The 12,842-nt window shown below is 41.2% G+C and overlaps 1 protein-coding gene across 1 annotated transcript in view; it reads left to right on the plus strand.

Moving 5' to 3' along the window:
• The first annotated feature begins 7,357 nt into the window (after positions 1–7,357).
• The window catches only part of BCHE (butyrylcholinesterase), a 30,991-nt gene continuing 25,506 nt past the window's right edge, over positions 7,358–12,842 (plus strand). Inside the window, exons 1-2 of the mRNA XM_010142362.1 lie at positions 7,358–7,493; positions 10,566–12,087. Coding sequence (XP_010140664.1) covers positions 10,571–12,087 — 1,517 coding nt within the window. The 5' untranslated portion in view covers positions 7,358–7,493; positions 10,566–10,570. The remainder of the gene's footprint in view (positions 7,494–10,565; positions 12,088–12,842) is intronic.

The following is a 12,842-nucleotide window of genomic DNA, read 5'->3' on the forward strand; positions in this document are numbered from 1 at the left end:
CCCCCCCCCCATTTGGAGAAGACTGAATCCCCATTGCCCATGCATCAGGTGCTTAGCATGAACTAAATCCCTACCATCCAGGCATCCATCGCTGAAACATCTGTCTCAAAGTTAGCTTAAAATTGATTGCATGGTGACACACTGGGATCCCTTAAGCCCAAAAGGACAATGATTTGAGAAGCATAGAAAGAGCTGGATCCATTCTCTTACACTCCCTTCGGTCACACATTTTGTTTCCTGTCTATTCTGGTATAATTATCTCAGCAACAATTGATAAATTTCACTCTTTGCCCATCTTCTCTTGAAACAGCTTCCAGGTTTCTCTGTGAAGCACTCTGATTCAGACCCTTTTCCTATTTCATGCACCAATACTTAATTCTTGTACAGATTTTTATTGATTGCTTTTCTCAGTGTTATTTTATTTGCTGTTTTATGGCTGCTGTTAACATTTATTAGAAAAACTATTCTTTATATTTTGTGTGTAAGAACATAGCTGCACATTTTTTTAGCAATGCTGAACAGCTGACTAAAAATTGAAGTGGGAGGGGGTGTGTGGAATAAAAGGAGAAGAGAAAATGCAGCACAGGAGAGTTAGCAAATTGCTTTTCTCTTTTCACATGGTTAAATCCTAAGCACTGGTAAATGCCCTTTTGCTGAGGAGGACAGTTCATATTTGATATAAGTACAAGTGTGCTTAATCAGAAAGGCAACACCACAGGCACTTGCGTTTCTTTGTGCGATATTCAAAATCGTCGATCTTTTCATCAGCTGGTGAAGGGATCTTTTTGCGTGAACACAAAAATTGAAATCGCTTGAATGTTTTCACCGAGCGAGTCTTGAGCCATCGCTTTTTATTCCTCCAGCGGCACTGGGAAATAGAGTGATGTTTTATGAAAGCTGTGTTCCTGCAGGACAGGCAGTAAAAGGCAAACCATGTAAAACTCTCTTAGCAGCGCCTGCCCATCCACCTGTGGGTTTTCATCAGTTCAAGTGGATCACTGCTTTGGCAACAATGGTTTTGTGCCATGATGTTCCATCTGTGCGTTTCAAATCCATCTCCAGACCAAATCCTCACTACAACCTTTATTATGATTAATTATTGTGCACAAAAGGTTCATGGCTGTGGTGGTGCCTCCAATAAGAGGCACCGGCAGCTCCTGGGTTGACTGCTCTGCAGTGGCTTTCCATCCCCATGGTCCTAGGATACTACGGACCCATGGTCCCCAGCAGTATTCTGCAGTAGCTTCTTTTGATTATAGCCTGTGGTGACCTCTAGAAAATGCAGTCTCTGAATCTCAAGGGCTGCCTTCTCTTTACTGTGAAAAATGGATGGAAATGCTGCTTTTTTTCCACAATGTCCATCAAAACCATCTTGGTTTTAGTATCGTATTGAGGGAAAACCTGCCACACTGCAGCTATAAAACAAGGGCATTTAAAAGAAACCAAGAAGGATGCCTTTTTAAAGTTCTGGGTGTCCGAAGGCAGTCCAGTGTTTCTTATGATCTTGGGCACACCTTTCAATTTCCCAGTGTCCTTGGTCTTACAACATAAACAAGTCTTTCAGGTTGCGTTTTGTACTGAACCTCGCTGCAGGTAAAAGTGAGAGAATGAGCAGAGAATCGTGATGTTCCTGCCATTGCTAGAAATGCCTCTTCTCCCCAGCTGAGGTCCTCGAGGTCTGCCCCGGTGCCATGTTCTTTATCAGTGTGCTGAAGTTTTCCTTTCCTGTTTCAACCTCCTGCAACCCCTGCGAAGGGAAAATACTCTTATGGGTTGTTTTTGGTGTTAAAATGCTACTACATGATGGGGGCAAAGGGACTGGGAAAAGTCAGGCTTGTTTGATTACCTTGCTGCAAACAAAGGTGAGAGGAAGAAAAGTTTACGGGGTGGATTAATCCGTCAGGAAACTGCACAGAGAGGAGTAATCATGAGCAGAATGTGCTGGTAGTAAACCAGTGAAGATTATTGACGAAGAATTATTCTAATTCTTTTATAAAACACTGTTTCCTAATAGTTATACATGACTAATGTTTTAAGGACACTTGGAATCAAAATGCCCTTAGTATTTTGACTTCTACCCTTGAACTTTATATTGCCCATTATATTTTGAACATCATTTACCTTTAAGTTAATGTTACGTAATATATACTCACAGAGCAAGACTTGAGGGAGTTTACTGTACTTCACCACTGAGCCACCTGTTCTGACACCTATGTTTTTCAAGCAGATGGCCCTATGATGAATTACCTGGTATCCACCAATCCATAGCACCTTCCTGAAAAATTTGCACAGATGTTTATAAGGAGATTTTCAGGATTTCACAGTACTTGCACATCCACATAATGAAAATGCCTTCTATTAAAAAGTCCCTCAGCACACTTTGCTTTGGTGGGACTACAGTGGTGCTCAGCAGTGTCTGAGCTTTCATAAGCGTCATGGTCTTTGGGCATGGCCCTATGGCAGAGGGCAGTGGATGCCTACGTCTGTGGTGCTGCCATGGTAACAGAATAAGCACAACTTCTTCCAGGGTCATCCATTTTTCTCAAAGTTCTATTTCTTTCATGAAACACATAGGCAAAGAGATGAAATCAGCTGTGAATTACAGAAAATAAAGGAAAAGTGGCTCTGGAATATTTTTTACTTTTGTCCTGATGCAGTCATAGCGAGGAAAAATAAAACGTGGCGTGATGTTGACCAACATCAATGCTGCCCTCCTCCTCCTTGAGCAAAGCCATTGGAACTGTTCTGCCCAGCTGCCTTCATTGCACTTGGGCTGCAGTAACCTCTCAGACATCCTCTCCCACAGGGTTCAGACCCGTGCAGAGCAACAACAAGGCACTAGTGGATCTGAAGTTTATCTCACGACCAACCTGATTATTTCCACTAAAATCCATGGTAGTGACACGTTCGGCTGTGGTGACCTGTTTATTGGAGAGGGGACTGTGGCACACTAAACTTGTTTCCTCTACAGCTTCCCTCCTGCAGCTCCCAGCAGGCTCTCACATAAGGCTCAAATCTTTCATCCCTATTTTCAACATGCTGGATGAAATTGAAATCCGAAAACTGCAGCGGCTTAAGCTAAATCTTTGAGCATCTCTGTGGCATTTTTCATTAGAGATGTGTGTCTCTCCCATGGATGCATAAACTGAAAGATGGAGGATAATATTTGGGCTAAGGCTGAAAATAAAGTCGGAGAATTGGGAGAATTGGGAATTCGGAAGGGTTCCCACCTTCCAGATACAAATTGTACTTAACAGATTCAAACGAGCTCATTGGTCCATCAAACTTCTTAGTTATTTACAGAGTTTTGGTGTGAGAGGACATATTATCATTGTGAAGTTCACACCACTGGCGATAGGTGATTACCAGCAATGAAACTTCGTTATTCAGGTATCTTTACATAAACTATTACAGCTTTATTATCTGTAGGAAAGAAAAAGGAAACAGAAAAGGAAAACAGTTTTATCACCAATTAATCAATCTTCTGCAGAAATCTGTGAACACTAACTTACAATTTAATTAGCTTTATCACGCTCACACAGGATTTCAGCTCTTTGCTGACACTCCAATTTTGCCTGTTTTCTTATAAGCCAAACACCAGGCCGTAATAATGTAATTCAAGATTTATTCTGTACACATTAATCATTTTTATTGTCCTTATTGAATCTGATCCCTGTATGAGACAAAACACTGAGTTATGCAAGAGTACCATAAGGAATTAAGCATAAGTGAACATTCAAAAGAAATAGCAATGATAAAAATAATACCTTTGTCTTTTAACTGGCTGTATTTTCTCATTGGCTTTGATTTCTCCAAGAATTTTATAAAAGTGCAGACCATAATTGTGCTAATAAAGAGGAAATCATACCAACCTATAATTAGAGTAGTAAGGATAAAGGAGACCAGATCATAATTGAAGCGGTAAGATGAAAATATAATCATGTTTAATGGCTTATATAAGTGTCTCCTGTATACTTAATAAATTGGTATCCATTTTCATGCTATGTATCTAAGATGCCTTTCCTAATATTATCAAATTACCCTTCGGGTCTATTGTTGGGAACTTGTGCTAGTGTTGGAAGCTCTTCTGGAGTGAAATTTCTTTGAATAACCAGAATAACAACAGAATTTCAGATGGGTCTGACCACCAGCTATAATTTAACATCACATGAGCTCCTCTCAAGGCTTATTTAGGGGGTCCCTGTTTGTGGGTATGCAGAGTACCAAGTATGAGATGTGTGGAAAAACATATAGAAAGCAAGGTAAGCTCATCTGAAAAGGCAGTGATTTATCTCCTAATATGCACAGTAGAATAACGTGACTGCAAGCCCCAAAGCTGAGCATCATCCCCTTCTTGCTGCTGCTGAGCTCCCATATTCCGTGTTTTTCATCTGAAGGTTTCACAACTTGTAGCTCTGGTGTTTTTTCCCTCTGAGTCCTTGAGCTGCTAACTGTCCCCAGCTCGGCAATCTTCCCCCTCTCTGCAGTTTCACCTTTCGTATCTTGTACAGCTTGTTTGCCTCACAGCTTTTTTTCACAGCATAGCGGTTTTCTCAGAGGTTCGAGCCAAGGTCATTCAGATGCTCAGCATGAAAACAACCAGGGATCAGAGATGACCAACCCCCCCGCAAGGGAGTTTACCAAGGCTGGAGTTTAAACAAAATCTCCTCACATTTTCATACTTATGACATTTCACATAGTTTAGCTATAATTTGCCTTTTGACTTTCCTCTCAGCAATTAAAAAAATCAGGCTATTTCCTACTTCTGCATACTATTAGAATGTAAATATTTTTGCACACATGCACACACTCCTTGTGTGATACCCTTTACTCTCAAAAGACATCTGCAAAGCTTTTCCAAAAGCCCAGCTATCCTTATGGGAGCCCAGGGGCTCTCTCTGAGAGCTTGATGGCTTGGAAGGGCGTGAGCAAATCTAGTGAATGGGACTCTTCGTGTAACAGCAATTACACACACACACACACACACACATATATATGGTGTTTTATCAGTGGGTTTGTCCTTTTTTGCTTTCACGCTCCCAAAGGAAAACGACCACTCTGCACAGAATTACCAAAGGCATTAAATGTATTTAATCTCTAAATTTCGCACAGGTTTTTTACTAAGCTAGGTAATAACTAAAATAAGTGTTTCCTCTCACAGCTCACAGTTGTGAAACTTCATTTATATGTTAATTTTTTAATTAAAAGAAAAAAATTATTGAAGAGGGCTTAGTTTTCTTAAGAAGTACAGCATAATAGTCTAACATCAGACTGAAGTAGAACAGTCTAAACAGTCTGTCCTAATGCCCCTCTTCCCTGAAGTCATCCAGGTAACCCTAAAGCTGGACTTAGTGTTTCCTACTGCCCAAGAAACAGCCTGAGACAGTTGAGTCACTTATCCCAAGGTCACTTTGCCTGTCCATAGAAATGCTCCACATGTTGTATTTATTAACTGTGCCTGCCTCAGAGCAGGAGGCTGCTTCAGGTGCCTTGAGCATTCTAAAGGGGAGCAGAGAGGGGTGAGGAGAGGAGAAGGGAGCGGTGGTGACAGCAGATGTAGGACAGCATGGTCAATGCTGGAAAATAGATGAAGCTAGAAACAGCATTTTCGGTGTCTGCGTCTCCTGCTGTTTCTCTACTGCTCAAGGCAGTGCTGAGGGTTGACAAGACAATGGTTTGTCATAAACATCGAAAATACCTTATTTAAAAGTGGCCTCTATTAAGATCTGAGGCTTATGATTCACTCCTCTGATGTCACAGCCGTGTTTCCAAACGTGTTGAAGAGGCACTAGAGAAAGTCAGTGACCGTGTACGTCAGCGAACATGGAAAACTGCCTTAATTTGAAGAGCACAGCTTTGAGTATCTGCAGGGAAAAAAAAGTTCCAATCAGCTAGAGCTGATTCCGAATTAATCCTGTTTTGTTATGAACTATTTCTATTTACATTACTGCGATAACAATCTCGGCCAAGAATTCTCAATTCCCAAGTAGTGGCTCTATCGGATAATTCCATGCTGAAAGCTTAGGGATTTATAACCTGGTTTAGGTTTAGACCAGAACATATTTTCTCCAGTGGACATGCCCCTGCAATATACCTATCGAATGTCTGATCCTAAAAGTAGGCTGTAAAATTAGTGGGGGAAAGTAAACGAGCATGCTTTCTTGAGCTGTGCTCTATTAAAATACTATTTCACGTGCTAGCTTTTAAAAATCATCGGTAGTCTCCATGTTAAGGTCTATAAACTTCATACTTAAGTTTTTATTTCTGCTTTATTCCTGTTCTATGCATTGCCAAATATTGCTTTTGTGTAATTGAAACAGAGCTGTAGTTTGATTATTAAACAGAAGGAAAGCAAGTGTCTTCAGCTCTAATGGAGAAAGCAAAGGCTCTTGGTAGAAGAATACCTTAAATTGTGGAAAAGTTGATATTTTTCAGAGCAGAGCTAGAGAGCAGATGCAGTTGGAGGCCACCAGCCCCACCACCAAGGGGTGGCCTTTGGTTTCACGTGGTGGGTCAGGGATGTGGGTTTGACAAGACATTTTGTGAGGGGGGTGTATGCAAATTATTTATCTTCTCCACCTCTGTGAACTCCTCTGCCTTCATTTGTATTACAAAATATTTGCAATTTAAATATTCCCCCTGTGCTGTGGGACATGTCCTCACGTTTCCAACCTGTGATTTAGACTGGCTTCACACCTGCAGTGCTCAGTTCTGGTGGAAACAATGCTGAAGAGGTTCAGGCAAAAGAAGGGCATCAGGTGCCCTAAGCAGGTGGGTGATTTCCTATTTGAAGCCTAAGAAGAGAGGGAAAACTGTGTGGGACATCATATAGGTGCCATTTCTAACCCTAACATCAGTGGAGGACAACACAGATCTCTGCCGCAGCCTACGGATGGCAGTGAGTCAACGAACACAACTGATGCTTGATGGTTGTTGACACATCTGTGCAGAGGACACCCCTTTTTTTAACTGCCACGGTTGCTTCAAACCAAAAATAACTACTTGTCTTACAGCGAAAAGAAAAGTTTGAGGTACCTTAAAATGGTGCTGATCTTGAGCTGAACAACAGCAAAAAAGTAGAGGTGGGACTGGTGCTCTAAGCGAGGCAGAGGAAAGAGGGGCAGGATTTCATTATATTTAAAATTCTGTTTATCTTTCTGCATTATAAAATTGCCTCCCCATGCTATGAACAAATCACTGCATCCTCCCTTTCCTGGAGCAGCTTATGTCTGATTTTCTCCGAAACGGGTTTCTCTCTGGAGCATTTCCACAACTGCACCGTTAGCGTTTGAGCAGATGTCAGACAGGAACGGCTGCGGGCAGATCAAGTTGCTGCCGCCAGCTCTCGCGAGCTTTGTGTCAGAAACAGTTGATTATAATGTCAGTACTGTCCAAATCACGGGCTTAAAGCAGCAGCAGCATACTGCATGTTCCCTGAAGTGCTCAAAGATTCCGACTCTTAAAAACTTGGTAGTTCTTGTGGTAGAAGTGGGGTAAGTGATTCTCTATTTGCACGTCTCTGTGTGCCAGGACAATTTGCAGTCTGGCTTGATTTGTGCAGGGATTGCGATCTTTTAAAACGTTATGCTCTGCCCATTTGTTGCTCTCTTGGGAAAACTCACTCTGCTCTGCAAATAGAACGAGTAAGCAGGCGTGTGTATCAGACCTTGGGATTATTCAGGGGAACCTGGGCTAAGTAAATTAAGCTGAGCTAGCAATCACTTATTAATTCAACAATCTTTTCTATTTAAATAGTGATTATATACTCTTGTGCAGAGAATTTTTGGCTGGGTAAAGATTTGCCAGGAGAGGAAATAGTAATTGAAATAAAATGTGTTCCCTTGCTGAATAAGAATGCAAAAGTATCCTCTGTTTAACTTTTGCTGGAGGAAACTACTAGAGAAGCAGCTTTTTGAAGTATGTAGATACATCTGATGATGTATCTCTGCTTGGTTCAGGTGGATGAGCTAAAACAATCTCCTGACCCCTTTACTCCACGGCAATAATCAAGTCATATTTGGCTGGCTCAGTGTGTTTTATGTTGTGGAGTCTGGTTTAATGCAGCATTAAAAACCTTATTAAATATAATATTTGACATACATTCAAGCTGTAATAATCATCTCAATTGTTATTTTTGTTCATATTAGTGGAGCAATTTTAGTCTAAACAAGTCCTCTCATTCCATAGTATGAAACTTCTGCATTGTTCAAGCTTCATCCGTTTCAAACTTTTTCTGTAAAATGCCACCTGTTCTTCTGCAGAGCTAATTATACAGGTACAGAATTGAATTTTTTGTTGTTTTTTTCTCCTCTTCCTAAACTTCTTGTCTAAAACTGTAAGAAGTTTTAGAGGGGTCAAAAGTTATGCCTCTGTGTTTTGCAATGCTCCCATCCCATTCCTTTTTAATTAACATGAAAGTGCAGAAGGGAATTAATTTTAATTGCTATTTAGATATTAAAAGCTTTAGGAACTTTAATGTCTCTTGCTTTTATTACTGTCATTTTCTCATCTTCATAACGATGATGTTTGAAATCTCTTATTATTTCCTGCTTGTTGTTGTGGTAGAAGTGAATAGGTGAAAAAAGAGAGGGTCAGTGAAACAACAGACTTATAGAAATTACTTCTTGTGTCTCACGGTGCTGTGCAGCGGGTGCACAATTACCCAACTAGACCCCTGTTATTAACACCTCTCACAGCCGCCCCACTTCCCTTGGCTGACAGTGAGACAGGGTGAAAGTTTAGCCTTAAGCTAATTGTCACATACCTCTATTCGCCTAGCTCTTAAAAGATTTTATTACAGGAATGAATGGAACACAACATGACAGGCACACAGAGACGGGAGCTAAAGACCACTAGATGATGTGAGCCTCCCGCACGGGTCCTGCAGGCTGCCAGAACAAGCCTCTTCTCACCCCAGCTCCTCAGGAGTTGCTGGACCATGTGAACTGTCCAGGTTGACCACTCATCTCTAAAGTTTAGCACACGTGGGGGGATTTGCAGGTTTCTATAAGTCAACCTGAAGGCTAAGTGGAGAGTTAGACCAGCTTGGAAGTCTATTGCCCGCATTCACGTCCTTACCTTTTTTTAAAATAAAAAGACAAGAAATATTTGTTTTCTAAAATTTATCCATCTTCTGTCCATTTAGACAAATGCCAAAAATACTGTCTCCAAAGGTTCTTCCCTGCTCCTTTTATGCTATCTCAAAATCAGGAACCTCTCTGAGCAAAATCTTCCTTTTTACCCCCCAGAATTTTCTTACCCAATGTCTGAGAACATGCAAACAAGCAGGAGGAGCTCAGATGAGGCCACAGCTGTATTTCCCACAGAAGTTGGCCTCATTCCTTTTAAGGACAGAAATGCTTCTCATTAACAAAGAATGGCCTGTTTAAAGCGGCAGGGCAGCGTACACCATGTACAACAGGGCACCAAGTGAAAAACAGGAGGAAGCTTTGTTGCGCATTTTCAAATATGTAAGCTCTAGAAATGGGTTCTTGCAAACAATCTTCTCCTGACTTTTCACTTTCAAGGAGAAGATACTGGTGTTTTACAGGATTTGGAAAAGTCAGAGTAAATAGGGCTCTTAGTATGCTTAAATGTGGTACATAATTGGCATCTATACCCTTAGCTTTAAGATAATATTCATTATCATGTTGAAAAGTTCTCAGGAAGGAAGGCCATACTTTAGTTATTAAACACCACCCACATGTATGAAAAATCATTGTCTTTTTGGTATTCTAATGCCCACTCTCTGTGGTAGAAGCATGACTGCTTCTCATGTCTATGATGGTTGTAAACGTGATTAAGTTGCTTTAGAGTAAAAAGATCTTGAAAGAAATGTTTCATTTAGGACTTGGTATACCTCTGTACGCTGTCACCCACAGAAGCTGATGAACTGACAGTCAGTTCAGAGGCCTCTCACAGACTCCGCTTAAGAACTATGAGTAGGACAGTGAAATCACTCAGTGCTTTGTTCTTAGAGCCATCTCAATGGTTTGCTTCAGCCTGAGCTCTACTGTGACACAAGCATACAGTTAAAAAACTTAGGTGGACCTGGAAATCCTTGGATTAAAACTTGGCTCCAAGCTTCTTTTAGGTGTTCATGGGACACAGCTTAATGTGTGGAAAAACCTGTGTCTAGTGATGTCTGTTATCACCCTATTGATTTGAGAATACAAATTGCGAAAGTAACCTCTAAATAATGGTTGTTCAGGCATGGCATTTTCTAGCACAGGTTCATCGTGCCAGAAATGCAAGTGGTTAAGTCATGTGCTAACTGAAGTAGTCAGAGTCTGCTAATATGCCTTTACCTTCCCTGGTCTGGCTTCTTCAGTTCTACAGTTTTAACAAGAGTTTTTCTGAAGCACAGTACCAGATACTAAACACTCCTTGCAACTCGACTAACTAGCAAGAACTTACAGTTAAAGACTGCTGAGCTTTGTGCAGCACAACCATCCTATTTTCAATGCCCTTGGGCTGACCTACACCTTTTCTTGAATGAACAGTTTTGGCTCTGGTACTAACACATCGCAATACTCACTCTGAGTTTCTTTTTTCCTGTGTTTCAGGCATCATGATGTGGACAAAATGTAAAAGTCTCAATACCAGATTTCTTATGTGGCTTCTTCTCCTGTATATGTTCGTCAGGAAGGTCATGCCTGAAGATAACATCATTACAACCAAGAAAGGCAGAGTCAGAGGGACGAATTTGCAGGTACTGGGGGGAACCGTGACAGCCTTCCTTGGAATACCTTATGGACAGCCACCCATTGGAAGACTGAGATTTCAAAAACCAGAACCTCATGAGAAGTGGTTGGATGTTTGGGATGCCACAAAACATGCAAACTCTTGTTACCAGCTTATAGATACAACTTCTCCAGAATTTGCTGGATCAGAGATGTGGAATCCAAAAACTAACCTCAGTGAAGATTGCTTATACCTTAATGTATGGGTTCCTTCTCCCAAACCCAAGAATGCAACTGTCATGGTGTGGATATACGGTGGTGGCTTTGAGAGCGGGTCAACTGCCCTACCAGTCTATGATGGCAAGTTTCTGGCCAGGGTAGAAAGAGTAATTGTGGTTTCCATGAACTACAGGACTGGTGCATTAGGATTTTTGGCTTTGCCAGGAAACCAGGAAGCTCCCGGAAATGTAGGTTTATTTGATCAAAGATTGGCACTTCAGTGGGTCCAGGAGAACATAGCAGCATTTGGAGGCAATCCAAAAAGTGTGACTATATTTGGAGAGAGTGCCGGCTCGGCTTCTGTCAGCTACCACATCCTTTCTCCTAAAAGCCATCCTTTATTCACAAGAGCCATCATGCAAAGTGGATCTGCAAATGCCCCTTGGGCTGCAATAACGGCACCTGAAGCCAGAAACAGAACAGTGGCTTTAGCTAAACAACTCCAGTGTCCCACCGGCAACGAGAGAGCGCTAATTCTGTGCCTCCGACACAAGGACCCGAAGGATATAGTGGACAATGAAATTTTTGCTGTAAGATATGACACTCCTTTACACGTATATTTTTGTCCAACAGTGGATGGAGATTTTCTCTCAGACATGCCAGAAACACTGGTTGAGAATGGCCTTTTCAAACAAACACAGATCTTAGTCGGTGTCAATAAAGATGAAGGATCAGCATTTCTAGTATATGGAGCCCCTGGCTTCAGCAAGGATAACGATAGCTTGATCAATAAAACAGAATTTAAAACAGCTTTAACTGTATTCTTCCCAGAAGCAAGCCAACTTGCCATAGAATCGATCATTTTTCAGTACACAGATTGGGAAAATGAGCATAACCCCGAACATTACCGGGATGCCATGGATGATGTTGTCGGTGACTATAACATAATATGTCCTGCATTGGAATTCACAAAAAAATTTGCACAACTAGGACACAACGCGTTCTTTTATTTCTTTGAGCATCGATCCTCAAAGCTCCCTTGGCCAGAGTGGATGGGAGTAATGCATGGGTATGAGATCGAGTTTGTGTTTGGATTGCCCCTAGAAAGAAGAGTGAATTACACCAAAGCAGAAGAAATCTTAAGCCGGTCCATGCTGAGGTACTGGGCAACCTTTGCGAAAACTGGGTAAGTTTACTGTAGAAGACTGCTTGATTGGCCAGGTGCCTGTTGTGGGGAAAAACTCAAGCTGTTTTGATAGTGATTTGAAGCCTGATAAGAATGATGAGGAGGGATTAATTGTTCAGCTATCCAGAATTCCTGTTTTGGTTCTGTTAAAACACCACCTTAGTAAAACAAACTCTCGATGAGTAGCTCATTGTATTGGACAATCTTAAGAAAACAACGTGCATACAAAAGCAAATACAAAACTTTTTTTTTGCCATAGCAGCAGTTGTTCTAAAGGAAGGAAGTTTTAGAAATAAAATACCTCAAATTCTAGGAAAGACTTCCAACAGTAGAAGTAGGAGCAAAAATCCCAATTTCCTTCAAGGTGTAATTTGCTCAGAACAGGCAGGTGTATAATATGGAGGTATATTACATTCACATGCTGTAGAGACTGGAATAGCAGGGTGTTCTTTTTGGAAAGCCTATCTTCCCATGTGTGCTGTAAGTATAATCCTGGGTTTCACTGAAGACAGTGAAAAATCACCTGCCATTTCCATTAGACTCATCTGTAAGTGAAATATGTCCTAGCCTGCATAAGCAAATAAACATATTTCATTTGGATGTTTGAAATGGATTAAATACCGCCCCTCAATTCAGTCTGTGTAGCTGGTGTCCAAGAGAAGTGAGACAGCCCTCGCTCTGCTCGGGAGGGTTGTGGAGCTCTCAATCCAATATTTGGTTTGAAATGTAAACATTTCAGTGTGGTAAGAAAAACA

The sequence above is a fragment of the Buceros rhinoceros genome, unplaced genomic scaffold (genome assembly GCF_000710305.1).
Source record: "Buceros rhinoceros silvestris isolate BGI_N320 unplaced genomic scaffold, ASM71030v1 scaffold11228, whole genome shotgun sequence".
NCBI classification, from domain to species: Eukaryota; Metazoa; Chordata; class Aves; order Bucerotiformes; family Bucerotidae; genus Buceros; species Buceros rhinoceros.